Source organism: Zeus faber (assembly GCF_960531495.2).
Source record: "Zeus faber genome assembly, chromosome: 19".
Classification (NCBI taxonomy): domain Eukaryota; kingdom Metazoa; phylum Chordata; class Actinopteri; order Zeiformes; family Zeidae; genus Zeus; species Zeus faber.
The window spans coordinates 25,245,344-25,273,206 of record NC_137206.1 but is presented as its reverse complement, the minus strand read 5'-3'; the positions used below and the strand labels follow the sequence as shown (position 1 = coordinate 25,273,206).

The window sequence follows — 27,863 nt, the reverse complement described above, 5'->3', positions numbered from 1 at the left end:
GCCGGCGGTGCAGCTGCTGGAGGAGGCCATCGCTCTCCGACACGCTGCTCTAGTTGTGTCTCTCCGTGACACTGGGCCTGCACTTGCTCAGTAAAGAATACTCAGTAAAGTAGCTAAGTATTTTCACCTTGTTATTGTTACACCACAGCTCGTGTGATGCTCAATAAAAGGAAGACAGTCAATGAAGAGGCCATTGACAGGTAAACACAACACAACACATTGGCTCATTTGCATAAAAGCTGCAATATTTAAAATCTGCAGCTGGTCGGAGCAACCGCCTGATACTGTTCAGATGCTCACATTGTCCAGACGGGGGAAGGTTGACCCCAAGACTCCCGGTAGGTCGAGTTCTCTTCTTTCTTTCTTTATTTCTTTCTTTTGTTTATTATTTTTTTTTCTTTATTTATTTCTTCCTTTCTTTTTTCTTTCTTTTTTCCTCTATTTCTTTCTTTCCACAGTGGTTTTGAACTAGTGTATCTTGTCAACGTGTAGTTTTACTGTAAGTAGAGATCACATGGGTTTTTGAAGTTATCACTGCTTTTGGTAAAGTGCATCTATCTACAGTATCTATCTATCTATCTGTCTGTCTGTCTGTCTGTCTGTCTGTCTGTCTGTCTGTCTATCTATCTACTTTCATATGTGAGTTTTCAAAACAAAATCAGCTCAAACTAACAGAGTTCCAAAGAGGCTAAAATAATAGTCACAAAAAACGTAAAAATGATTTCATTTGTACAGAGGAACACTCCCAAAAAACATGGAGAAACTGCACTGGTACAGATTCTGACACAATGTCACGTATGACTCGAAATAGACACGTTAATACAGAGCTTATTAGCAGCTGGATGGATGTGGATTAAGTGTCCGACTCCGAAAAAACTCTCTCTCCTCCTCTCAGACGCCGCATCAGGTTCCTCTGGGGGCGGAGCTCGCCGTCTCTGAACCAATCAGGGCGAGCGGAAGCAGGTCAGGTAGCTGAGCAGGAGCAGAGACAGCAGGCAGGGCAGAGCAGGCGTGCACGACACCAGGTAGGAGGCCGGGTCCACATACACACACACACACACACACACACACACACACACACACACACACACACACACACACACACACACACACACACACACACACACACACACACACAGACCTTTAACCCTCTGAGCTATAGATGCCCATGGGGCCTCAATATGTGTTTGCTATGTATATGTTTTTGAATGTGTGTGTTTGTTTGTATGTGTGTGTGTGTGTGTGTGTGTGTGTGTGTCTGTGTGTGTGTGTGTGTGTGTGTGTGTGTGTGTGTGTGTGTGTGTGTGTGTGTGTGTGTGTGTGTGTGTGTGTGTGTGTGTGTGTAAATATAAACTTAATGAGCGTGCATGTGTGTGTGGGTGCAGAAATAGGACAGTGCCATTTTAGTCGCTGGGTATGGGGAGAGTAAAGCCGGCTCGCTGCAGGGCTGGAGCGCCGAGGCTCATTACAGCAGCTCCCAAATGAACAAGGAGCTTCATCTTTTTAAAGCTGTAGTTTTGATATTTGTGTGAAATTTGACATATTTTTAATTGTCATATGGTATCACAAGATGACTTTTGCTCTTATATTGAACTGTAGAGTATGTTGAAACCCGGCCAGGGCCGTCTACAGGCCGGAATAGTCATCCCTCTAGACACCAACTATGTCCTGGGAAAGTGATAAGGAGGAGGTGCGTGTGTGTGTCTGTGTGTGTGTGGGGGGGGAGGGGGGGGGAGATTATATGAGTATGGTATGCATGTGTGGGATGTTTACACACGCCTGTGACTGTGTGTGTCTGTGTGTGTGTGTGTGTGTGTGTGTGTGTGTGTGTGTGTGTGTGTGTGTGTGTTGTATGTCCATGTGTTTGAGCACATGTACATGTGCCTTTGTATGTTCATGTGAAGTGTGTATGTATGTGTGTCCTTATGATTATGTCAAATTTTGTGTCACTATGTGTACGTGTGTGTGCACGCACGTATGGACAGAAAGCAGGTCCCTCTGTGTATCGCTCTTCTATATATAGAGAGAACGAATCCCAGATATGAGCGGAATCCTTCCACCACTTCAAGAGACAGAGAGAGAGACACAGAGAGGGGGAGTGGAGGGGGGACATAAAAGAACCATGACAGGGAAAGATGGACATCAGTGTAAAAGAACAGAGGGAGTAGGGCAGCGAGAAGGACATGATAAAAGAGCACAGCTGAGAAGGAGAGGGAGACAGAGAGTGAGAGAGAAAGAGAGAGAGAGTGACAGAGAGAGAGCGAGGGAGAGAGAAAGGTCAGTGAGAGATTTGGGTGAGTAAGTTCCACCATCACAGGATACAGTTGCATCAACAGGTAAGTGAGTGTACTGTATAAGTACACAGACACACACACACACACACACACACACACACACAAACAAACACAAACAAACATTTAAAAACATTTCTGTCATTTTTTTGTTGCATGATGTCTTATTCTTTATCTAATTTACGTCCACGACTCCTAAAGGGCCAAAGCAATAGTTTGTGAGCAGCACTGAGTCATTATTACTGTGGGACATTAATAACCTGTTGCCAATTTGTGGACAATCTCTCCTGTGGAAAGTCTTCTCCTGTTTAATATTCCAAACATCTTCCAAACAGCATCACTGTGAGCTAAGCACTAAACACCACATGCAGGCGACATGTGCACGGGCAGATAAATATCAAATTGGCATCCTCAAAAACCTCTTTGTTAGTTTGTATATTGAGGTTGTTCAACAGTTTTCAAAGATTTGCATAATTCCTTTCTGGCAAAACTGTGTACATGAGCATGCTTGTGTGTGTGTGTGTGTGTGTGTGTGTGTGTGTGTGTGTGTGTGTGTGTGTGTGTGTGTGTGTGTGTGTGTGTGTGTGTAAAAGAGAAAGTGTGAGAACGTGTTTGATCTTCGGGGATTCAGCTGTTGCATCCATTCAAGCAAACACAAATGCCCCCTCTGAGTTTTTGTTAGGGTGTGTGTGTGTGTGTGTGTGCACGTGTGCCTAGACTGCATCAGAGTGTGTGTGTGTGTGTGTGTGCGTGTGTGTGTGTATGTGAAGCACATTGTTACAAAGACGCTTACGTTTCTGTAATTTCATACAAAGACAGAACAAAGTTGATTTTTTTCCTATGATGTCACATGAATATAACATACTTACAAAGTTATATTTTAGGTTGTGTTCTATTCTGAAATTGTAAATTGAAATATTATGAGTTGGCTATTTAATGTGGAAGTATGTAAATTAAATTGCGATATATGATGTATGTTAGATATGATGGAACAGACGTTCAAAGGGATAAAAATAAATGTGTGGTTATGCTTAAGTACAGTATAGTATGTTAAATTAAGTATATAATGACAGTGCATAGCAATAAAACAGTATGCAATGATGTACAGCAGTAGAAGTGATACTACTACTACTACTACTTAAAATAATAATAATAATAATAATAATAATAATAATAATAATAATAATAATAATAATAATAATAATGATACAAATAAAAAATAAGAATAAAAAATTGTTCCAAATAGCTGAGTTTATAGTTTTGATATTGCCAGTACAGCCAGTAAACGGATCTGCATATGTTATTTGGAATGTTGTATAAAACATAATTAGTCTTGTTGGCAATTCTGTTATTGCAATATAATCTCTTCATGGAACGTTATCATTTATTCTTCCATCTCCTGATAAAAAATATTTTCTTTCATCAAAACATGATCTGGGTCATTTTGTGTCCATGTGCAATCATTCAGAATCTTGTTTTTAAGAATTGCTGTTAAACTCATAGCTGCACATTGTTTATTTCTGGAGTCTCCAAATTGAAAATGATCCTGATGAAATGAGCCTCTTAACACAGAGACGTATGGGGAATCAATGCTTACATTGAAACACATTAGTGTTTTTTTAACAATATTTTTCTTCAGTAAATTTTTCTAATATTGTGACTTACATTGATGTCTGGATTTTTGGACATTGGCTTCTTTCATCGTCCATTGTCTGATTTTCAGCTATTTTTCAGCATCTGTATTCATAACAACAATAACATTTGTAATTACTTTTAATAACAATAACAATAAATACATTTCATTTTAGAAATATAAAAATACATGTTATTTCTAATTCCTAATTTATTGTACTTTTTATGTTAGTTATATACAATTTTAAAGTTCTGTTTAGTAGATTACTTGTCTATATTTTAATGCAGACAAGATTTATGTAACTTTAACATTAATTTACAATTGGAATTTTTATGAAATAATTTGTCAAGATCAAAACCAATTTCTGCCTTTTCCATTGCAGTTTGTTACGTTTAGGTGTAGGAAAATATTTTTACATGACGTATATTAAAAATATATATTTTATTTTCTATTTTAAACTCTATCTTGTCATTGTTATAACCTACCTTGTTGCATTGAAGTACATCTGGAGTTTCTGTGATGGTAGGTAACGTTGTGTCTCATGTGTCGACATGAATACTTCAATTATGACGTATTCATGTCGACTGACGATAGTATTCTAATTCACATCAATTTTTGTAAAGTTTAGTTGAGTTTTTAACTTGGAATACATTTTCAGTAAGTTATGTTTCCATGTAATACGAAAAACATTGTGGTATTTCTGTGGGTAATTACCATTGCAGGCCTCCTATTTTTCCGATGCCTCGCTGGATCTTGAACGCATCACTCTGTCTTTCAATGGTTTCGATTGGATGTGGTGACAAATATTTAAGGATTTGTTTTTATTTTTTTCATTATTCTTGCAAAGTAATGTGGACCACAGATTAAAAATATCAATCAAACAGATCTACTGACATCTACCAGGTAAGAAGGTTCATAATTATACATGTAAATAGATAGTTTGGTAATGTCCAACAAGTACAGAATGACTCTGACCACTCCCCACACTGGACACGGCCGCACTGTACATTCTGAACCACAACCTAGACGTTTATAGTAAATAGTATGATGACGTCATAAAGCATCTTACTGTTAATGTCATCTGGTGTGCATGTCGGTGAACATGACCCTCAGGCTACTGTGGGTCAATTTAGGGGGGTTTTCACGAATTTCTTCTCCGTATGTAGATCGATTTGGATGAAAGTTGAACCATGAGATGTTTGTGACATACCAGTTCAAACGAGACATAAACCGTGGTCATAACTTCTGCAGTTGTGTTTCAGATAGTTTTAGCCTGAAAAATTCAGATCTGCGTGACCCCTAATAATGTGTGTACATAGGCCTGCAGTGTGTTAGTGTATAAAGTATGTATTTATTTATAGGCGCCCGAGCCTTTAATCACTCTCTCTTTGTCTCTGTCAGTCTCTCTCTCTTTCTCTGTCTTGGACGCACGCACTCTCTCTCACACACACACACACGCACGCACGCACTCTCTCTCTCACACACACACACACACGCACGCACGCACACACACACACACACAAGCAGCAGCAAAGCAAATTGTCTCCATGTTGTTGTGTAAACAGTACCCTAGTTACGGTAACTAAGGCAACTAAGGTCAGTCAGAAACGCTGTGTGTGTGTGTTTAAACGTGGTGTTTATTCCACCGTCCTGCTCCGAGCTGAGATAAGATAAATAGGATATGGAGAGGAGGAATGAAGGAGAGGAGGGGGGAAAGGAGGAGTGGAGGAGAAGAGAGGAGGAGGAGGAGGAGAGGAGGGTGGAAAGGAGGAGGAGAGGGAGAGAGGAGGAGTGGAGGAGAGGAGGAGGAGGAGAGTAAAGATGAGATAACTTACAAAAGGATAAAGGGAGATGGTGAGGGGGACGGGGAGGGGGGGACACAGAGGGAAAGAAAGAAAGAAAGAAAGAAAGAAAGAAAATGCAAGAATGATACTTAATCAGCTAATTTGACCAAACCAGCCAAATGAGCATCGCCATGGTTACAGCCCAAAAGAGGACACGTGCAAAAGGGGAGGCGGAGCTCCTGTCACCTTGGACCTCGGAGCTTCCTGGATCTATTTCGGGGACGTGAGCTGGTTTACATAGTTTTCAGGGGAACTTTAGAAGAGTAGAACTAACATGGCCGACCGGACACGCGCCTCGACTCCACCGATGGACCGGACTCGACAGTTTGGGTTCAGTCCCAAAATAGTCTGGACTACTCTCACAGTCTGCTCCCTCTCCTCCGCTGTCTCGCTCTGTTTCCGCTTCAAACGCAACTCCACCACCTCGACAAATAGGATTTGACATTGATACGCATAAAAATTGGATTTCATCACCACTGGCCAGGGGGAGCCGAGCCCTGTCTGAAGATACGGCATTTTATTTTATTTTTTTAATAGTCAGGATTTGATCCCATCATCCGGCTAAATGGGGGGGGACAGAACGCTTGAAAATACGCACTTCAAACAGAATATTTTATCACTTATCCACACAGCCTGTACAGTGTAGTGCAGAGAAGTGGAAGCTTCGCTGACCTTGAGTGGAAATAACACCAATGTGTGCTCGAAACGGGGGGAAGCAGAGTGACCTAAAAAAAACACCCCGAGGACAAGTCTGGCAGCGTTGCATCAAAACACCGAGACGTTCTAATTTTTCATGTGGTGGTTTCATTCTATGAAGGTTGTTCCTTCGTTCATCCATTGTTGTGATCTGAAGATCCAATGTGATGAGATTATCGGTGGAAACAGGAAAAGGCTCATGGCACATTTCAGTATTCAGTGGAATACACAATGTGCATCACCTGAAATATACCCCAAAACAGATACATAGGGTAAAATAAAAATGGACAATCGAACAGGTGAGTGAATAAATAAATAGTAAAATAAATACATTGGATATTGAATAAGTAACTAAATAAGTAGATTAATTAATGAATAAATTATACTAAATCAATAAATATTACTAGATAAGTAAATAACCAAATAAATAAATAGATAAATAAAAACATAAAAAAACTAAAATAAACGAAATTTATTTATGAAATAACTAAATACATAGCCGAATAAATACATGACTACATACATAATAAATAAAAAAATAAAAATAATAAAGTAAGAAATAAACAAACAAACAAACAAACAAACAAACAAATAAATAAATAAATAAATAAATAAATAAATAAAATACAATAAAATACAATAAAATTAAATAAAATAACCAATGCAGTATCCAAGCCCAGAATGTGTCGGGCACCACCCCACACACTCCTCCGCCACCGCAGCCCCATTTTTCCATTAAATCCTTGATGAGGCTTGTTCGAAACACTGTGAAACCCGAAACCACGTACAGAGGCGGTTTGTATTCCTTGGACTTCGGTTTGGTCGCCACAACGCCAGTTTGGAAACAAAAGGGGATTGAATTTATTTACTGGAGGGTAAATACATTCAATCTCTCCTTCTGCAGTACAGTCTGCTCTCCACCTGCATAACCCAGGATTCCCAAAACAAGGAAGGCAGCATCTGGGTTTTTTTCGGCCATAAATTCATGGACATGCAAAAACTCAATTCGAATTTGGCCGTGAGTTAAGCCGTAAAGAAAATGTTCCATAACTCTGTCATTCGTTTGATTTCTGGCAGATCAGGAATGTTGGTGATGTAAATTTAAAAAAAGAAAATGTCATCCATCCAAGCACTAAGAGTGACTTTCCTCCACGGAGAGCCAGATTTAGGAATATAAAACATAGATTGGCCGGTCGGTCATGTCGGTATAACTGATATATATAACTGAATTTAAGCGTCGGCGTCAGTAATTTTAGTAGTTTTATCCCTGCACTCCCTCTCTCTCTCTCTCTCTCTCTCTCTCTCTCTCTCTCTCTCTCTCTCTCATGAATGATTCAGAAACAAGTTCATTTACCTGCTCTCTTCTGTAAGAGTCGCTAAGCAACTGAAATGCTATATCCCAGGCCCCGAAAGCCTGCACAGAACCAGAGCTACAATGCCCCCAACGTGTGCACACACGCACGCACGCACGCACGCACGCACGCACACACACACTGCCGTCACAAAACTGAATTCCAGTGTCTGTGAACTTGCAGGACGGAGGACTTTCGCGGCTGATTATGTCCAAACCTTCGTCCAACGTCAAGGCCCTTCAGGTAAAATAACTTTCAACCTGGAATATTCTGCTGGTTCAAATTGGTAGTGATATAATATACTGTGTGTGTGTGTGTGTGTGTGTGTGTGTGTGTGTGTGTGTGTGTGTGTGTGTGTGTGTGTGTGTTGTGTGAGTGTGCATGTTACAATCTTCATCAATCATACAATGTACATAAAGGCACAAATGCACATTTTACATAATGCAGTAAAACACTATAGTAGGCTACTTCCTAAAAATCCAACTTTTGGTCCCAGAATTTATTTTGTATATTTGTTGTCCACCTGTAACTATGGGAGTTTTGAACGATTGTGCAGAAAGTGAAAGAAAGTGAGATTTTCAATTGCTTAAAGGCAAAGGTGGGTTGTAGTTTGAATATTTTTTTCTTCCAACAGAATCTATCACCTGCATTGAACAATGCATTTAATCTACTCTCAATATTCTCTATTGCTTTACTACACTAGTCAGTGCTCAACCAGGTAGCCAAAGTATGGAGGAGCAAATTACGAAAAACAATAATCAATATATAATGAAAAAAATCATGAATGAAAGTCTCCTGTTTTATAAAAAAAACACAAAAACATTTCACTTTTGAGTCATTATTATGAATATCTCATACTATCCATTTTCACAACAGTAGTGCAGCATTTAATCCATTTTTTGTTTCATGGTGAAACTCCAGACGGCCTTTTTTTTTCATTATTATAGGCTTAATTTCCCGACGACATGTTTCCCAGAGACGCATTCCCAAGCGTTAATTAGTCCAAAGAGCTTTTTCATAACAATGGAAGACTGAAATAATGACCCGAAAGAAAAAGAGCTTGACAAACATGAAAGGTTCTTTTTTTTATTGATAAAGGCAGATACAGTACTTTACTTGATTTACAGTTCAGAGTGTATGTATACATATCAAGGCTTTAATAGTGCAGGGTTTCAGCAAGGCAAAGGGAAGCATCGTCTGTTTGTGAGACTGAGAGAGTGGCTTTCTATGTGTGTGTTTATGTGCATGTATGTCTTTGTCCCATTGTACGTGATTGAAGGATAGGTTCGCTATTTTTCAGCCCAATGTGCCTTAAAGCAGTCTAACGGAGCAAACGATTAAGCCGTTTATACAAAAAAAAAGGTGGAATCCCCTTTTCCGAAAAAGGGAAACCCACTTTATAGTCACATTTGTGATCATGCATTATTTTTTAATGTGTTTTGAATAACCGTGATATCACACTTTAAGCGACTCTCTGTAATCACTGTAGAATATCCAGAGCGTTGTAACATTGGCCTCAGCAGGTTGTCTATGTCGTATGAAGCGGCACAGCTTCCAGTTCCTAGTCTCTTGGGTTAGTGCTAGCCAAAGAGCTGTTTAGCGGACCCGCAAAAGAGTCAATAAAACCCAGTAAAATGCATAATTTGTGGCCATTTTAATTTCGGTATAACATAAAGAATGACTTTATTGTGGGCTTGAACATTTGCCCCATTGGATTGCATTGGGCACAGTGAGAAGCTGCAGCAGAGTGTGAGGTTTCTCAACAGTAAAGCATTCAGGGAGGGGCTGTGCTATGATCAGCTATAAATTATGGGAACCAACATTTTAATAAGGCCTGGGTTGAAAGATGGCTAGCCTATCCTTTTGGACCCCGAGTACAATTGTCATTTCAATGTGACCAGGGTCAGGGTTGGGTTAGGGTTAGGGGAAGGGTTAGAGTTACTGTATCTAACTATCTTTCAAGGCCGAGGTAAATAATCAGAATGGACTTTTAAAAGTCTGAGCTCCCACTGTGGCAGTCCAAACTTGCCTCGACGCCATGCCTGAGAACCCATGAAGTGGAAATCCATTAAAAGGCCACGCCACTATCCATCCTGAGTCGCGATAAATTTGTTTACGGTGTTGAGGGAGGGAACTCTAACTGGGCCGCATTTTATAGCTGGGTTTGGATGCATCAAGCCGGGATTCCGATCCGTGGATCCAACACAACAACAAAGAGGACACATCAAAATGACATGTGGAACCGAGGTTTCTCCGTCGATGTGTTGGTGGATGTGTGAGTGCGCAGCGCGGTGCGTTCATGTCGGCTCATATTTGGCGGCACTCCATGGACATGTGATGCGTTCTTGTCGGTGCGGTCTCTTCAGTCATCTCTTCTCTCATTGTGCTCGTTTTCTCATCTAACCATGGGATAGGCAACAGGACAAAGAACTTTTTCCTTCACTTTTTTTTTTTTTTGTTTTTTTTGTGTCAAACTGGGACAGTACAAACACAGGGTTGACTGTTCACTCTTTGACACTCATTTCGAGGAGCGGAAACTACATCTCTCAGGACCTTTGTTTGGTTGGTTGTAGGACTCCTCTCCGACAGGGTTTCGGTGATTTTGCTCAAGGTCACTTCAGCCAGGAAGATGGTCGACATGATGTTTTCACCCCAGGTGCTTCGGTTATCATGCCCCCCCCCCCCCGCCCATGCACACACACACACACACACACACACACACACACACACACACACACACACACACACACACACACACACACACACACACACACACACACACACACACACACACACACACACACAAATTAAAAAAAAAAGGGGCCCCTTTTTCTCAAAATTTATTATCCGGACGTCTTTCCATCAAGTTTGGTCGGAAGTCGAGCTGAATCATGAGGAGCACATGAAGGAATGTCAGAAGATGACTGCTAACAGTGCGGCAATCAGTAGTAAATCCATGCTGAAGCGTTGTTTATTCGTAGAGCGTTTAACTGTAAATTGTGCCAAATTCTGTCTGCTTACCTGTAGCTTGAGTATAACAATAGAATACCTTTCAATTTCAAGTAAACCGAACCTTCTGCCCACTCCCCCCGCTTCTGGTTGTCACTTGTTGGAAAGACAGTATTTGAACAGACCCTTCACATAGCGCAGTCTGTTTTCATGCTATTTCGGATCCAAAAAGGTGATCAAATCCAGCTTCTGACGGAGCCAAGCCAAGCCTGATGCGACACTGTCCGGCTCATTTAATCATTGAACCTAAAATAAATACATCTCTCTCTCTCTCTCAGACTAAAGCATCCCGATGAGTGTGCCCATCCCTCGGGGGCTTGGGGGTTAGTGCCTGTCTGTACAAATATACAGCGTACGGGTTAAATAAGTCTATATATATATACAATACAGTACAGTACATTACAGTACAAAACACAACACGTCACGGAGGCGTCAGAGCGTCAGCGTTACGGACGCTTAGATCTGAGTTGTGCATGCATTTGTATTTGTGTCTGTGTTTGGAGTGTGTGGTTGTGTGTGTGTCTAGAATGTGTGTTTATGTGTACATGTGTAATGCGTTGATATTTCCATCGACAGGGATTTAGAAATGTATTGTAACGTACCGGGAAATAGGGATCTTATCCAAAACGGGCTTTTAAAAGCAACCAACATACACACACACACGGGCACACACACACACACACGGGCACACACACACACACACACACGGGCACACACACACACACACACACACACACACACACACACACACACACACACACACACACACACACACACACACACACACACACATTGTAGATGTTGAAAGCATGTCATCGGCTGTCCTTGCTGTCCGTCAGGCTAATTTGAACATCCCGATGGGAGCTCTGCGTCCGGGGGCGGGGCATCCTGTCAGGAGGAGAGAGGAGACAGTCGACACAGAAGAGGTGAGAAAACATGGAGGACACACACAGACAAATTGCGGACACCACGTGGAGATATAAACGGCATACTGTCGTCTGGGCTTGGTGATCTGATGAACCGAAATTACAAATTTTGTGAGGGGTTGTGCTAGAAAATGGATCCATCATCCAGTCACGATGAAAATATATTCTGCTTTATTTTTCCAGCTGGAAACTGGTAATACGTAGGTAATAGTGTAAGTAGCGAGTAATATCTCCATTTAATCGTTGGTAATAAGTTTGTCATTTCTTAGTTTCCTGACTCCAGTGAATCCCTGAGCTCTATTCTAATCAGTCAAGGCCGGATGCAAATCTTCCAACATGCCTGCCCTGATCAATTACTTGAAAAAAAAAAAAAAAAACATACAACAATAACATATATAATTATAATAATAATGATAATGGTTACTAACAGGCAACAATAATGGAAAACATTATCTAAACATATTAAAGGCATAAATGATGCTTGTTTAATGTAAGGGTGGGTGCTAATTTGCTGAATTTCTTCCCTGTATTCCTAAAGTCATGGATAAATAAAATGTTATCTTATGAACAATACACTGGTTTTGGAGAGTTAAATTCATAGCATGGACTTGGCTCTGTCCAGTTTTTATTTAAACCAGTCGAGAATAGATTTCGGTGAAGATTTTGGGCGTAGTCTTCCCCGCATAAACGAACCGCTGTGAAATTAAGTTTACACGCAAACAGATAACGAGCGAGACGGGGCCAAACATTCATTTTTATTTATTTATTTTTTATTTAACCGGCGGCCGGTTGACAGGCCCAGTCCCCGGACCCCCCCCAGGCCGCGACCCAGACGCCGGAGGAGAAGAAAGCTCTGCCCGGCGGTGTGAAGCTGCCCGGCCCCGCCGTCAACCTGTCGGAGCTCCAGAACGTCAAGAGCGAGCTGCGATGGGTCACCAAGGACTAACATGCACCTCCAGGTCAGGGAAGGGCGGAAATAATTCATTTTTCTGTTTTAATTCATACATATATTTATTTTTTTGTTAAGTGCATTTTGTACTTTTGGAGTCACTGGCTTTTCTCGTGCATTTTTCTACACTTTGGCTGCTTTACAAACTCCTCTAACACCTCACCAAGTTCTTTGTTTTTTGGGTATGTTTTTGAGTTGAAAATGAAATACGACTAAATAATTTGTCAAGTGATGAATTATTGATGATGCATGATGCAAACAAGAATTTGTAATCGTCCTCTAATCGTCGCTCTAATCAACACTTGTAGCGTATGTGTTATGTCAGAGCGATCAATTGCACATCAAACCCAGATATTTAAATTGAATTGAACCGATTATCGGGGCCAATTACATAAGAGGAATTTGTGCTCGCAATCAGCGTGACATGAATGTCTGATTTATTAGGGGCGGACGCTAAATAATCAGGGAACAGGTCTTCTAGTCCCAGTTCAACCCACGACTTCGCTGAATTAGTATTTTTCCTAACATCAACAGCATGTACAGTAGCCTGCATTTTCACAATACACTAAGTGTTATTTAACCTACATCAACCTACATTTTATTGTGAGATAAAGTGGTAGATAGAGTCGCCTACGCCTGCATGTGCGCCTTCCTGTGGCTTGAGGGTGTACTGTGGATAGAAATACAATTTTAAAAAGACTAAGGAGGAAATTCAGCATGATTTGATTTTTTGATTTGATTAAAAACCTCCGGCGACACACCCGTGGGTCGCGACCCAAAACTTGGTTTTCGGTTGTTCATCAGCGATCCATGACGCAACTTCCCTTTGCCTTCCTGCGCTAATTTGCACCTGCTCTTTTGAAGGAGAAGGAGAAATGTGCACTCGAAATTGACTGTGAATGTCGGTAAATGGGTAACGGTATCATATTCAGGCTTCCAGGCTTGTACTTTGTTTGATAAATCACGGCAGAATGTGTTGGAAACGTCGGAAACGAGGCTTGTTAGTGAATGTGTCCCTTGGTGCGGTGCAGCGTACAGTAATCAGGACTCACCACAGGGAGTCACTGTGGGTGAGGAAGGCCTTTGTTTGGACCAGCATGAGTGTGTGCCGGGTCTGCTATGTGTGTGTGTGTGTGGGCATAGTGTGTTGAGTCAGGCTCTATTTTTACCACTGTGTGTGTGTGTGTTGTGTGTGTGTGTGTATGTGTGTGTGTGTGTGTGTGTGTGTGTGTGTGTGTGTGTGTGTGTGTGTGTGTGTGTGTGTGTGTGTGTGTGTGTGTCTCAGTGGGATGAAGAAACCGCAATATCTGACACCGCAGCTCAGTAAAAATAAGATGACTAAAAGGAGAACCCCACTAAAATGCCAGAGACGATGTTTTGGCCTAAACTACGGCTCAGTAACAAGTTACTTTAAACAAAGTAACTCCCTTTCCCAGTAACAAAGGGAGACTTAAAGTGGCAATCCATAATATTATGAAAGAAAATCCCATATTAAGAAGTTTATTTATCTGGCACTTTATAAGAAACAGCTATTCAATGCATTGGCGTTACACATGTGCTCCTCTATCTGCTGTTTTCAGTGTTGGTGGCGGGGTCCGCCATCACCAGCAAGAACACAAAGATTAGGGCGAGAAGTGAAAGGGAGCCCAGGTGAATCTGATGAAGCAGCGTTGCTAGTCATGGTCAATATGGATGAACAATAAAATTACTAAGAAAAAAAAAATCAATCTATCGATCAGTAGAAGACAAACCTCGGGAATTGTACCTAATATACCACAATGTGGTAAACGAGTTAAATGCTGCTTCGCGGTGGAAGCTCCCTTTAACGACCCTCGTGCAGCACACAGTTCATTAGTAACCCTCCTGCTGCGCCCTTCTGTCTCCCCTGCAGGGATCCCTGACTACGGAGAGGGGAAGAGTGAACGGGCGGATAACGGCAAGGACAAAGACTCAGCGCTAAATATCTGAAGACCACCATCCAACCGCGACGTTCACACACAGCTGCAGTTCGTTCCTAGGGACGGGCGTGGCCATACCTCAGTCGGCAAATTCCCGAACAATCAACCCAAAACAACCAACCGAGCATGGGAGCGACAAGACCTGCCTGCAGCGATAAATCGCACGTTGCTTCACTTTGATTTTAAACCTCTTGTTGTTTAAAACCGGAGAACTGGGTTTTAAGAAAATGTATTCACTTCGAAGGCAGCTCCGGAGATTTTATTTTTATTTTTTATTCCACACAGGTCACAACTCCATCTCCATCCCCTTTTTAAAATACCACAAACAAAATTAATCTTTCATATTGAGTGATTGTACTTTTGGAAAGCAATATTATAAATCTGCATTAAGGAGATTTTAAGAAGTAAGAATAACAATGTCTAAATACAGACATTAGCCGGCGTTAAAATCGACATTTAATTTTGAATCTATCTTAGTTATAACTTCAAATTAAACCTTAAACTGTTGGGATTTTAAGTTGTAAATGCAGTTCTATCGGTACCTGGTCTTTGATTCTTTCAACTGAAGCCAGAGGTGGATAGTTCCCGGGTTAGAAAAGTCAAAATCCTGCCGGGTTCTCTGCAGCCGTGTGCTGATCAGCTGATTCCACTCCACAGTGTGACCTCTGGGTTGATACCTATTAGAAAACCTCGGTGGTCGGCTCAAGATCCCAGAGTGGAGTTTGACTTTTGGAACCCGGATTTTCTACCTTGGGCAAATTGAGTCATCCAAGTTTCTCTTGTGTTGGGTAAGCAATGCGTTTCACTAATAAAAACAAAAAAACCTATGAATTTAGACATACAGTGGGGCAAGTATTTAGTCACCCACCAATTGTGCAAGTTCTCCCACTTAAAAAGATGAGAGAGGCCTGTTATTTTCATCATAGGTTCACCTCAACTATGAGAGACAAAATGAGAAAAAAAAATTCAGAAAATCACCTTGTCTGATTTTTAAAGAATTTAGTTGCAAATTATGGTGGAAAATAAGTATTTGGTCAATAACAAAAGTTCATCTCAATACTTTGTTATATACCCTTTGTTTGCTATAACAGAGGTCAAAGGTTTTCTGTAAGTCTTCACAAGGTTTTCACACACTGTTGCTGGTATTTTGGCCCATTCCTCCATGCAGATCTCCTCTAGAGCAGTGATGTTTTAGGGCTGTCGCTGGGCAACACGGACTTTAAACTCCCTCCAAAGGTTTTCTATGGGGTTGAGATCTGGAGACTGCTAGGCCACTCCAGGACCTTGAACTGCTCCTGACGAAGCCACTCCTTCGTTGCCCGGGCGGTGTGTTTGGGATCATTGTCATGCTGAAAGACCCAGCCACGTTTCATCTTCAATGCCCTTGCTGATGGAAGAAGGTTTTTACTCAAAATCTCACAATACATGGCCCCATTCATTCTTTCCTTTACACGGATCAGTCGTCCTGGTCCCTTTGCAGAAAAACAGCCCCAAAGCATGATGTTTCCACCCCCATGCTTCACAGCAGGTATGGTGTTCTTTGGATGCAACTCAGCTTTCTTTCTCCTCCAAACACGACAAGTTGAGTTTTTACCAAAAGTTATATTTTGGTTTCATATTCCATTGACATTCTTCCAATCCTCTTCTGGATCATCCAAATGCTCTCTAGCAAACTTCAGACGGGCCTGGACATGTACTGGCTTAAGCAGGGGGACGCGTCTGGCACTGCAGGATTTGAGTCTCTGGCGGCGTAGTGTGTTACTGATGGTAGCCTTTGTTACTTTGGTCCCAGCTCTCTGCAGGTCATTCACTAGGTCCCCCCGTGTGGTTCTGGGATGTTTGCTCACCATTCTTGTGATCATTTTGACCCCACGGGGTGAGATCTTGCGTGGAGCCCCAGATCGAGGGAGATTATCAGTGGTCTTGTATGTCTTCCATTTTCTAATAATTGCTCCCACAGTTGATTTCTTCACAACAAGCTGCTTACCTATTGCAGATTCAGTCTTCCCAGCCTGGTGCAGGTCTACAATTTTGTTTCTGGTGTCCTTTGACAGCTCTTTGGTCTTGGCCATAGTGGAGTTTGGAGTGTGACTGTTTGAGGTTGTGGACAGGTGTCTTTTATACTGATAACGAGTTCAAACAGGTGCCATTAATACAGGTAAGGAGTGGAGGACAGAGGAGCCTCTTAAAGAAAAAGTTACAGGTCTGTGAAAGCCAGAAATCTTGCTTGTTTGTAGGTGACCAAATACTTATTTTACCGAGGAATTTACCAATTAATTCATTAAAAATCCTACAATGTGATTTCCTGGATTCTTTCCCCCCATTCTGTCTCTCATAGTTGAGGTGAACCTATGATGAAAATTACAGGCCTCTCTCATCTTTTTAAGTGGGAGAACTTGCACAATTGGTGGCTGACTAAATACTTTTTTGCCCCACTGTAGGTATAGGTAGAATTAAGTCGAAATTTAGACATTAATACATCTGGGCTTTTTGCAGTGCAAGGTATCTCCGTAGTCCAGTACAATAAGAGGCGTGGTCACCACCTAGCCCATCGTATCCGAGACACAAGAACCGCAACGGCTAAACACAATTTCAAATGAAAGAGTTACTTTACACTTCCTGTCCATCAGAAGTGTTCACCCATTTATAGTAAACGTTCCTGTTGAATGATTAATCTCTGACCACAACTTGTGACAACTCCTTTTTCTTCTTCCAATCCCTGAACGTGTATTTTGCTTTTAGAACAGTTTCCGGAATCATTTGGGGTGGGTGTTGCAATAAATCATATCTTGGTTCTATAGATCCAAAACCGAATTATTCTTCACAAACGCATATACATCTGCACTTGTTTGTGTATGTGTATGTGTATGTGTGTGTGTGTGTGTGTGTGTGTGCGTGCGTGCGTGCGTGTGTGCGTGCGTGCGTGCGTGCGTGCGTGCGTGCGTGTGTGTGTGTGTGTGTGCCTGCGTGTGCACGCATGTGTAATGTGTATAATTGAATTAAGCCACTGCTCCCATTCCGTCCAGCTTGATTTCAGTGCATAGCTTCGTTTCACAGCGGTAAACAGTGGTACAGTCACCCTCCCGTGGTTTCATTAGGATTTGGAGATGAGTTCATGTAAAATAAGATTTAGGATTTGGAGACGAGTTCATGTAAAATAAGATTCAGCTTGAGCTGTGTGTCTATGATGGCAGAACACAAGAGCATATACAAAGGAGGATAAGGTATTCAAGAAAAAAAACCATAATAGGTGCCAATCACAACACATACTGTATAACCATGGTTCTGGAAGTGGGGTCGAGACTTCGGGCGCGGCCCCTATGGTGGCCCTGAGGGCTCAACACACTGCAACTAAAAAACACATGCAAATCGACAAAAACACAAGGAAATGAAGAAAACATCTTCTCCAATGTGCAGCGTTTAGAAAATGCTCCGCAAATTCAAAAAACACAACCGCATGAACGGAAAACACAAATGCAAAGCCAAAACACAACAGAAGTGAGCCACAATGGATTAATCTGCAATAAAATATATTAAGGTTAATTATTTTGTGTCTCAGAATTTATACAAGTAATAACCTGGAGCCGCAGCAATCAGCAGACCAACCGCGCCCCGCGAGACCACTGTGTCCAAATCCTCCTTCTGCCACCTCTGTGCAATTAAAAAAAATACTTTTATATCAATCCACAGATTTTATTAAAGCCAATAAAGTGCGAAGTTCCAGAGACAACAGCTTCTACCGGCTCCTTCATTTACTTTAATATAATTTATTGCAGATAAATCCGTTGTGGCTTACTTCTGTAATGTTGTGGCTTTGCACTTGTGTTTTCTGTTCATGCGGTTGTGTTTTTTGAATTTGAAAAGTGCTTTGCTACGCAGTTCGACACGTCTGGATTTGCAGAACGTTTTCTAAATGTAAATGCTGCACATGTGTGATCACATTGGTGAAGACGTTTTCTTCATTTGCTTGTTTTGTCTATTTGCATGTGCAGACCTGCCAACCTGCACGCATTTTGTGTACCAACCACGCAATTCTTGATGAAAAAAGGTAAGAAATGGCAGCTGAAACTATGCAAAAATTATATAATTGTTATTTAAACCATCAATCAATACAAAATAATGACCAGTGTCCAGTCGATTAGTGTCAGATACAACCATTTTGCAATGGTTGGAAATTAATTTGGTATGGCAAGTACCATATATATACATTACATTTAGCAGACGCTTTTATCCAAAGCGACTTACAATTATTCAAACACCGACGGACGCAGCCATCAGGAGCAATTAGGGGTTGAGTGTCTTGCTCAAGGACACTACAGCAGGAGCCTGGGATCGAACCGGCAACCTTTAGATTACTAGACAACCAGCTCTACCTCCTGAGCAGCTCTACCGTCCCCCATATATATATATAACAGAAAGTTATATTTGTACTTGAAAGATACTTTCATTTGGAGTTTGAACTGGACATTTACATGTTAGTTATATGTTGTGTCCAGTTACAGGTTGAATTATACTGAAACTTGGTTACAGTCCCATATTCTATTTAATTGATACTCAGTGACTGTTCCATGTTGTATTTTATTGGAACTCAGGGACAGTTTTATGTTCTATTATTGTTCCATAGTGAACAATAAACAATAATAAACAGCATCAAAATCAGCCACCTCACTATTGTGGGAACTGAAAATTGCAGCGGTTGTCAGTATGTGCAGCCATCCTATCACGTGAGTGTGATCAGATCACATGATGTATTTGTCATCAGTCAAGACAATTGCAAATGGTGCATCTCTAGTTGGTAAACATGTTCGGTAACTTTACAAGATGATTCATTTCAAGGAGTATATCCTAATGATTTGAATTTGTATACTGTATATAGTTAGTCGTAGTAACTCGCATACGATGTGATTGGCCTTGTTACGGCTACGTGAATAACTGATGGATCATTTAGCTGCAGCATCTAATGCCACGGAGACTCCCTGTCACACTATTGTGGTACTCAAAATATTTACCAAGGTTGGCAAGTTAGGTTTAACATCTTTCTACCGCCCTCTGTCGTTGCCGCAGAGCATTTCTACAAATCATAGATTTCGGCACCAAAAGTTCAAGAAATTACGTATGATTCTCCAAGCTGCCGCGCCCACTCACTGTGAAACAAAACCGTTGCTTCACTCTCTCACCCAAAAAACCCTCAAAACCTCAAAACCATCACAGCCAGAGGATCTGCCTCGTTCATCACTGCGATGGTGCGATGAAGAGCCACGCCCATGTTTTCCACGGGGAGAGAAACTGTGTGGGGAAAGCACATGCTGTTACATACGCACACACATATGCACACGCATACACACACAGGAACACAAATCCAACAGGCAAAGCATGTCGTCCACAAAGCACACTAACCTGAATATGGAATTCACACAGACAAAAATAGGCCGTAAACACACACACACACACACACGTGCGCACACACACACACACACACACACACACACACACACACACACACACACACACACACACACACACACACACACACACACACACACACACAGGACAGCTGTAGCTAAGTTTAGCCTCCAGGTCACAGTGGAATATTCTATCAAGAGAGAAATGTTGTTTGTGTTTTACAGATACTCGTGGTGCTGTCAGAGTCCGGGGGGTGGGGGGGAGCAGACAAGAAATCATCAAAAAAAATCTGAAAAAATAAAAATGCTGTTTCTTTTAGCATTGTGTGTTTTTCCATTGCAAGGGACAGAGCTGCATGAATAAACCCACATTTATGAATACCATCTGTTTTGTAAATTGTGCACACATAGTGATTTATGTGTTGTGGGAAATCTGATATAGAGTGTGATCTTGGACACTGTCTGCATATTTTGAGTGTGTGTCACAGTTGGAGGGATGCTGTCAAGCGAGATTAGAGGTTGAAGTGTTAAATGGAAGACTCCCAAATCACTACTACACCTCTATACCTCTGTAACATTCATTAGACCATATGTATTTATATGATGACACCTTCATGTTTTTATGTTTGTCGTGTTTGTTGTTTATTGACTCTATGTGTGTGTGTGTGTGTGTGTGTGTGTGTGTGTGTGTGTCTGTGTGTGTGTATGTATGTGTGTGAGGGATAGTGAGAGAGGGAGAGAGAGAGAGAGAGAGAGAGAGAGCGCAAGAGAGAGAGAGGTGTTGGTAAATGTGTGTTTGTGTGTTTGACTTTGTATATTTTTGTTTGTCCTGAGTGTGTTTGCGTGCGTGTGCATGTCTGTATGTGAGATATTATGTGTGTGTGCATTTGAGTATCTATGTGTGTTTGTGTGTGAGAGACGCCTGTTAATGTGCATTTGGATAGGCCTGAGTTTGTGTTTGTACTATCGGTACTTGTACTATATTACGTCTATATGTTTGTGTGTGTGTGTGGTTTGTCAGTGTACCTGTCTGTATCTGTATGTGTCAGCGTGTGTCAGTGTGTATCAGTGTGTATCAGTGTGTGCGAGTGTGTATCAGTGTGTGTCAGTGTGTATCAGTGTGTATCAGTATGTGTCAGTGTGTGTCAGTGTGTGTCAGTGTGTGTCAGGGTGTGTCAGTGTGTGTTAGTTTGTATTTGTTTGTGTCAGTGTGTGTCAGTATGTGTCAGTGTGTATCTGTGTGTGTCAGTGTGTATCAGTGTGTGTTGGTGTGTGTCAGTGTTTATCAGTGTGTATCAGTGTGTGTCGGTGTGTATACAGTAAGTGTGTCATTATGTATGAGTGTGTATCAGTGAGTATCAGTGTGTGTCAGTGTGTGTCAGTGTGTGTCAGTGTGTATAAGTGTGTTACTGTTTATCAGTGTGTATCAGTGTGTGTCAGTGTGTGTCAGTGTTTATCAGCGTGTTAGTGTGTGTCATTGTGTATAAGTGTGTCGCTGTGTATCAGTGTGTATCAGTGTGTGTCAGTGTGTGTCAGTGTGTCAGTGTGTATCAGTGTGTCATGCAGACAGCAGCAAATCACAAAGCGCACAGTAGCTGAGCAGTAATCAAACACGCAAAGGTTGATGTCGTCCTTCGCTTCATATTTCATGCTCCTCTCATCCCATCTGACACTATGGCACCACCAGCCCCCCGCCCGCCCATACACACACACACACACACACACACACACACACACACACACACACATACACATACACACACACACACACACACACACACACACAGAAACACACACACAGACACACAGACACACACAGACACACACACACACACACACACAGCGTCTCTCCCCAACACTGAACATTGACAGACGGCAGGTCATAACAGTGAGGTCTTGCCAAAGGGCGCGGCTTATTCTAATACCAAACGCTACGTGCGCTTCAGCCCCTTCGTAGGGATCTTGGCACCTTGGGACTAATTAAAAAAAAAAAAAAATCCCCCTTGACCATCCATGCAGTTCATGTGTGCCTGGAGGCGTCCGAATTTTGTAATCCCTCGTCATAGCAATGAGGGCGCAGATAGGCGCCGTGGCAACCGTGCCCTGGAATGCCGGGCGCCGGACAACAGCTGCATTTACCCATGAGTTCATCCACAGGGATAGATGCTAAACCCTGCCAGGCTCAACAAGCGCACGCATGTGCTTCATGCTTCGTGTGAGTGTGTGTGTGTGTGTGTGTGTGTGTGCGTGTTGACGTGCACGCCCCGTGCCCCCTTGCTTAGCATGTGTTCTATGATTGGGTTTGTATGATACTCCCCGCTGGACGGGGACGAAAGGGCAGCGGTGCGTGCTTGTACGAGGGCGTGCAGGGGTGAGCTGGTTATCCCTCCTGTCAGGGTGCAAACCTGTCACATGCCGCCCACTTCAGAGAGTGAGAGAGAGAGAGAGAGAACAAGAGAGGCGGAGGAAGAGAAAAACAAACACAGACGAGGAGGTCTCCGCGCTCTCCTCTTTTCTGTCTAATTTTCACCTTTTCGTCTAAGCTCCTTTGGTTCGTACTGCTTGCTCTCCTCATCTGCTTTTCTGTTAATCCCCAATTACTTTTGCACCTCCTGCAATATTCATGCATTTTACTTTTTCGCCGCTTGGCATGTCCATCAGACGCTGCATGGTTTTTATTTACCAGGCCTGAATGCCGCTCGTTGGGCCTTTCCTCGACTTTTCTGCCCGTGGTCTTCTCCTTCCTCTCCTCTCCTTCTCTCTTCCCTCCCTCCCCCGTGTGACTTCTCTCCTCTTCCTCATGTTCTATCTCTTTCTGCCTCGTGTTTATTGGCTTCGCTGCTCATTCATCACCCCTCATCACTGCCGGATCTAACATCCCGCTTCTTCGGTCAACCTTTACCAATCACCTTTTACAATCGAATTTTTCTCCCGCCTGACACCTCATTCTGCAAAATAAGAACGCCCTTCATTTCCGTGCTTCCTTGCTCCCTCACACCCTAATTTTGTTCCTTCCCTACTTGTTTCCCTTTTTCTTTCGCTGGAAACCCTCCCTCCTTTCCGTCCTGTGGATGGAGAGCTACTCGCTCCTCTACAGTTCCTCCTTCAGAGGGCACCTCCTCTCTCAGTTCCAGCGTCTGCGCTCAGACAGGAGCATGTGCGACGTCGTCCTGGAGGCCGGAGGCGTGGCCTTCCCGTGTCACCGGGCGCTGCTGGCCAGCTCCAGCGACTATTTCTGGGCTCTGTTTGGGGAAACGACCGCGGAGAGATTATCTGCCTCCGTCAGCCTCCCGGCGCTAATGCCTAAGGGCTTAGAGATCGTCCTGGACTTCCTGTACTCGGGCTGGCTCAGCCTTTCGCCGTCCACCCTCCCTGTGGTGTTGGAGGCAGCAAGGTACCTCCAGGTGCACACGGCCGTGTCGCTATGTGAGCTCTTCATCACCGATGGGCTCTGCACTGGCACCTGCTGCGGTTATGCTAACCTGGCAGAGTGCCATGCCCTGCCAGATGCACTTGCAGCGGCGAATCACACGATCTCCATGGAGATGAGTACACTGCTGCGGGAAAACAGGAAAGAACTCCTGGAACTGAACAGCCAATCACTGGTAGCGGTGCTGGAAGCTAACGAGATACCAGGTGTCAAGGAGGTGGAGCTTGTAAAACTGGCTCTGGATTGGTTGGATTCAAATGGCCCCCTCCCGTTGCTGAAATCCAACCTCCTGTTGAGTCACCTGCGTCTTGGGTTGGTCAGCTCGGCTGACCTCTCGAACCTGGGTAACTCCCACAAGGCTATGGCCACGCCCCTCATTAGAAGTCATCTGACTAGAGCACTGGAGTACCATCGGCTTGGGTCAGCGCAACCAGTGAGACAGAGCAAACAGTCATCACTCAGAGCATTTCCCAATCATGTACTGCTCGTAGGAGGAGGGGCAAGCCCTGATTGGCCGGAACAACAGATCCTGACCTTTGACATCAGAGACGGGAAGTTTTCGTCATTAAAGTCGGGCCTTCTGCACAGACTGAGAAACCACTGTGTATGCTCCGTGGGCGCGTTCCTGTTTGTGATCGGTGGGGAGGAGCTAATGGAAGGAGTCCGGGATGGAGGCAAATCTGTCGCCACGGCGACATCCAACGAGGTGTGGCGATACGATCCTCGCTTTGAATGTTGGGAGAAGGTGGAGTCCATGCTGGAGAGGAGATCCTGGTTCACCTGCTGTGTTGTGAAGGAAGTTATTTACGCCATTGGGGGACAGCAAACACGGCCCGGAGCAAAGACACAAACATCTGCGGCTTCTGTCGAGTTTTATGACATGACTATCGGGTCATGGAGACGAGGAGTCGCGATGCCCCGTCCTCTTCACGGCCACGCCTCCACGGTGCTCGGAAATGGGGTGTATGTGTCGGGTGGTATACCCGGCAACATCCGCGGCGGTACCCGGGGCAGCAGCCAAGGTGGTCACCTAGACGACCGTGGAGACAGCAGTCGCGAGGTGCTGTTCTGGGACCCCGGCGTTGGAAGCAAAGTCTGGGAGGAGAAAGCACCCATGGCCATCGGCAGATTCGGACACCGCATGGTAACCATCCGGGACCATATCTACGCTTTGTTGGGCATGTACGAACCCTTCTGTGACATCGAGCGATACGACCGGCAAGCAGACCACTGGACCCGCCTCCAGCCTCTCACCGTCGGTTCATTCCGGTACGGGATGGCGGCAATGCCTTCCGGGGCCGTGCTGCTTTTCGGAGGGAGGAAGTGGCGCGGCGGCCAGGAGGTGACGGTGCGGAGCGTGCTGGAGTACAACGCCCACAGGGACCGCTGGAAGGAGATCGGTCAGCTGCCCAGACCTCTGACTGGGATTGAGTGCACGCTGCTGCCCCTACCCAACTGAAGCATCACCCAGACGCCAGAGGGTTTGGCTTTGATATGCCAACAAAACCGACTGGAGTGAGGCAATCTTGTCTTTATAAAATACCAAACAATTAGTATTTTAAAGTGAGATCATCTGCAGCAACATCATTAAATCTGAACAGTTGAAATCCATTAGAAAGTCATCTTTGCTCACGTTATAGCCAGCTTACTTTAATTTGTTTTAAAGGACATTGAAATTAATTTTAGTTGAGGACAGAGCAGTTTTTACTATTACTGATATAAGATGAGGACATTTTCTTTTCCAGTGCTTGTGACAAATTAGATTAATAAAATGGTGTAATGGTAATAGTATGGCTGGCGGAATGGTGGGTCAGCTGCAGAAAACTAAACTCTGTAAAAACAGCAACATTTCACTTAGCCAAGACGGAGCACCCCGAAAACTCAGTCGGTCTGCGATAAATTGTCAGAATAATCTTGCACGTGGCACGGAGGGATAAAGTTGGCTGAGATTTGGAAGGAAGCTAAGACAGAGGGGGGTGAATGTGCGGACATTAGGGACGTAGTATAAAACATACAGGCTGCAGCACAGCCAAGCTCAATATTTAATGGTTGTACATAAGGTGCATCCGACATTCCTAGATGCTTTGGGAGTAAAAGCTGATTTATTTATTAACTATAGGTGAATAATTGAACACTTGCTTTGGCACATAAATCAGGTCAGAAATAAAAGCTTTTGGCAAAGTAAGAAGTTAGAGTAAAAAGAGTATTTATGATGGATGTTCATAGATGGATGTGTTTTAAGAGATGGAAAGTGACTTGAATCACAATAATATCGTCTCTTCTCTGACTTGAATTTGTTGGAAGGTGTTTAAACTGAATCAATGCTGACATTGTAGAACTATAGGAACTATAACATTAATCCTGTAAAATGAGACATTTGAAAGATGGAGATGAAAATAGATGAAGTTAGATTGAAATAAAGTGGCTTAAATGTACTTTCTGTGTATTTTCTTTTTTGGTGTTTTACTACATGTCAGCAATGCCTCTCTCTCTCTCTCACTCTCTCTCTCTCGCTCTCTCTCTCTCTCTCTCTCTCTGGACCAATCAAACTAAAGCAAAAATGTTTTAATCCAAACCGCTTAACTTTATTAATCCAGGTATTGTTGACAGAATAAAAACAACAACAACGAAAAATAAATAAAACACATTTAACCGATCACGTAAAGTAAACACCTCTTAAAAACCTCTTATTTGCACATTAAACAGGTTTTACTCCGTCACCACTCATCAGAAGAACCGATAGAAGAAGAAGAGTGCACCACCACGACACCAAGGCTGGAGATTCTAATGCAGATTCGGAGCACGGGAACAGAAAGGTGGTGGAGCACTGAACTACAACAAACACATGCTACTACGACGAACCACGGGCAGCAGCACATGATACAGCATAGTGCACTATGTGCTCGCCATTGTGTGCGTGAGTGTGAGCCTGCGACTGTCCATGTGTGTCACTGTATCTCTGACCCAAGTGAAAATAAGGATATAATAGGATATTTTCCCATATTTCCATTTTTTTTTGTATCTAAAGTGGGTTAATAAAAGTTAAGAAAGTTTATGTTATGTTTAAGTATATTCCTACCCATTTTTACATGTTTATATTTAGTATACTAATCATTAATACGCTGTAAGTCTAGTGAAAGTACACTTAGTACACACAAAAAGATCTAACTTAAATTAATCTAACTTAAGCTGTACTTTAGGATATAGTAACCACTTTGGTAGTCAACATTAACTTAAAAAGTAAATGAAAATTGTATTTTTATAATGATATTTTTAATATATTTTACTAAATATACTAAGTGCACTTTCACTTAAGTATACCTTTTTTTTACTTGTGTGCAGACATAAATGCAGCTTCTCATCCTTGCACGTATACTGGGTTTCATTAATCATCCTGCTTACGTTTCCTGTATATTTGTGTTAAAAATTCCTCCTTTCGGTTATTTATGGTGTGATTTGTCAGAGACACATGTCTTTTCGACCCCTGATAAATTATAAATGATAAGTGTGCATATATAATATGAAAAAAACAACACCCCATGAAGTTGCCACACGGCCATTGACATTTTTGGGGTTAATTCAGAGATGAAAATGTCTGAGGAGTTGAGATGCATTGATTAATGGTGTGTGCACTAGTGTGGCAGGGACAGTACAGAAAGAAACCACATGTGGAAATATAAAACTAAAATATAATATTGTATTTAAGCGAAAACGTATGACACAATTAAAATATGTTTGTCTTTATAAATATTGTATTTACAACCATGATGCAATATCTCAAATAAAAATAGAAATAAACTATTTGCTTTTACAATGCTGGAATTTTAAGATTAGAGATGTAACATTTAATTGGTTTAAGGTGGATTTTCCCCACATACTGTAAACACAGTGCTGCATTACCTTGAGCAGGTGTATATTTTCACAGATTGATGAATACCCAAACAACTATAAATTGTAATATTTTGTTTTATACAAACAATTGTCCTGCTTTCATTGAATGAGACCCACTATTTGCGCACACATGCATGTGTGTGTCAATTATTGTTTTCATAGAGTTTATGTATGATGGCCGTAGCGGTAGAAATAAATATCTAATAAATTCTTATCTGAGTTATAATTTTCATGTTCTATGCAAATATATTTCTATGTGGCATGCAGCATAACGTTCATTTCCAGAGGTCTAACCTTGCCCAGAGCGATAAGGTGTGTGCATGCTGCAGGTCCAGCCTGGCACTGGGTTTAATGGCGCTTTTCCACTGCACAGAGTAGCACGGCACACACGACGTTCTGACCCGAAACGAGTCCCCCACATCGTTCCTTCCACTGCACGACAGAGGCCTGAAGGCGGGTGGCGTATGAGAGGAGCCACGTGA

General features: G+C 42.5%; 2 protein-coding genes across 3 annotated transcripts; both read left to right on the top strand.

The window, feature by feature from the left end:
• The first annotated feature begins 952 nt into the window (after nt 1–952).
• smpx (small muscle protein X-linked) lies at nt 953–17,458 on the top strand. 2 transcript variants are annotated; one of them, XM_080020693.1, is made up of 5 exons: nt 953–1,025; nt 8,000–8,059; nt 11,665–11,751; nt 12,548–12,710; nt 14,592–17,458. In XM_080020693.1, the coding sequence occupies exons 2-4, from the start codon at nt 8,024–8,026 to the stop codon at nt 12,695–12,697; spliced, it is 273 nt and encodes a 90-aa protein (XP_079876819.1). In that variant the 5' UTR covers nt 953–1,025; nt 8,000–8,023; the 3' UTR covers nt 12,698–12,710; nt 14,592–17,458. The 2 variants fall into 2 exon arrangements, with proteins under 2 accessions (XP_079876819.1, XP_079876818.1); XM_080020692.1 differs by lacking the exon at nt 953–1,025 and adding an exon at nt 2,137–2,336.
• Nucleotides 17,459–22,549: 5,091 nt separating this feature from the next.
• klhl34 (kelch-like family member 34) lies at nt 22,550–27,632 on the top strand. Its single transcript, XM_080020480.1, has 2 exons — nt 22,550–25,005; nt 26,197–27,632. The coding sequence occupies exon 1, from the start codon at nt 23,132–23,134 to the stop codon at nt 24,947–24,949; it is 1,818 nt and encodes a 605-aa protein (XP_079876606.1). The 5' UTR covers nt 22,550–23,131; the 3' UTR covers nt 24,950–25,005; nt 26,197–27,632.
• Nucleotides 27,633–27,863: the final 231 nt, after the last annotated feature.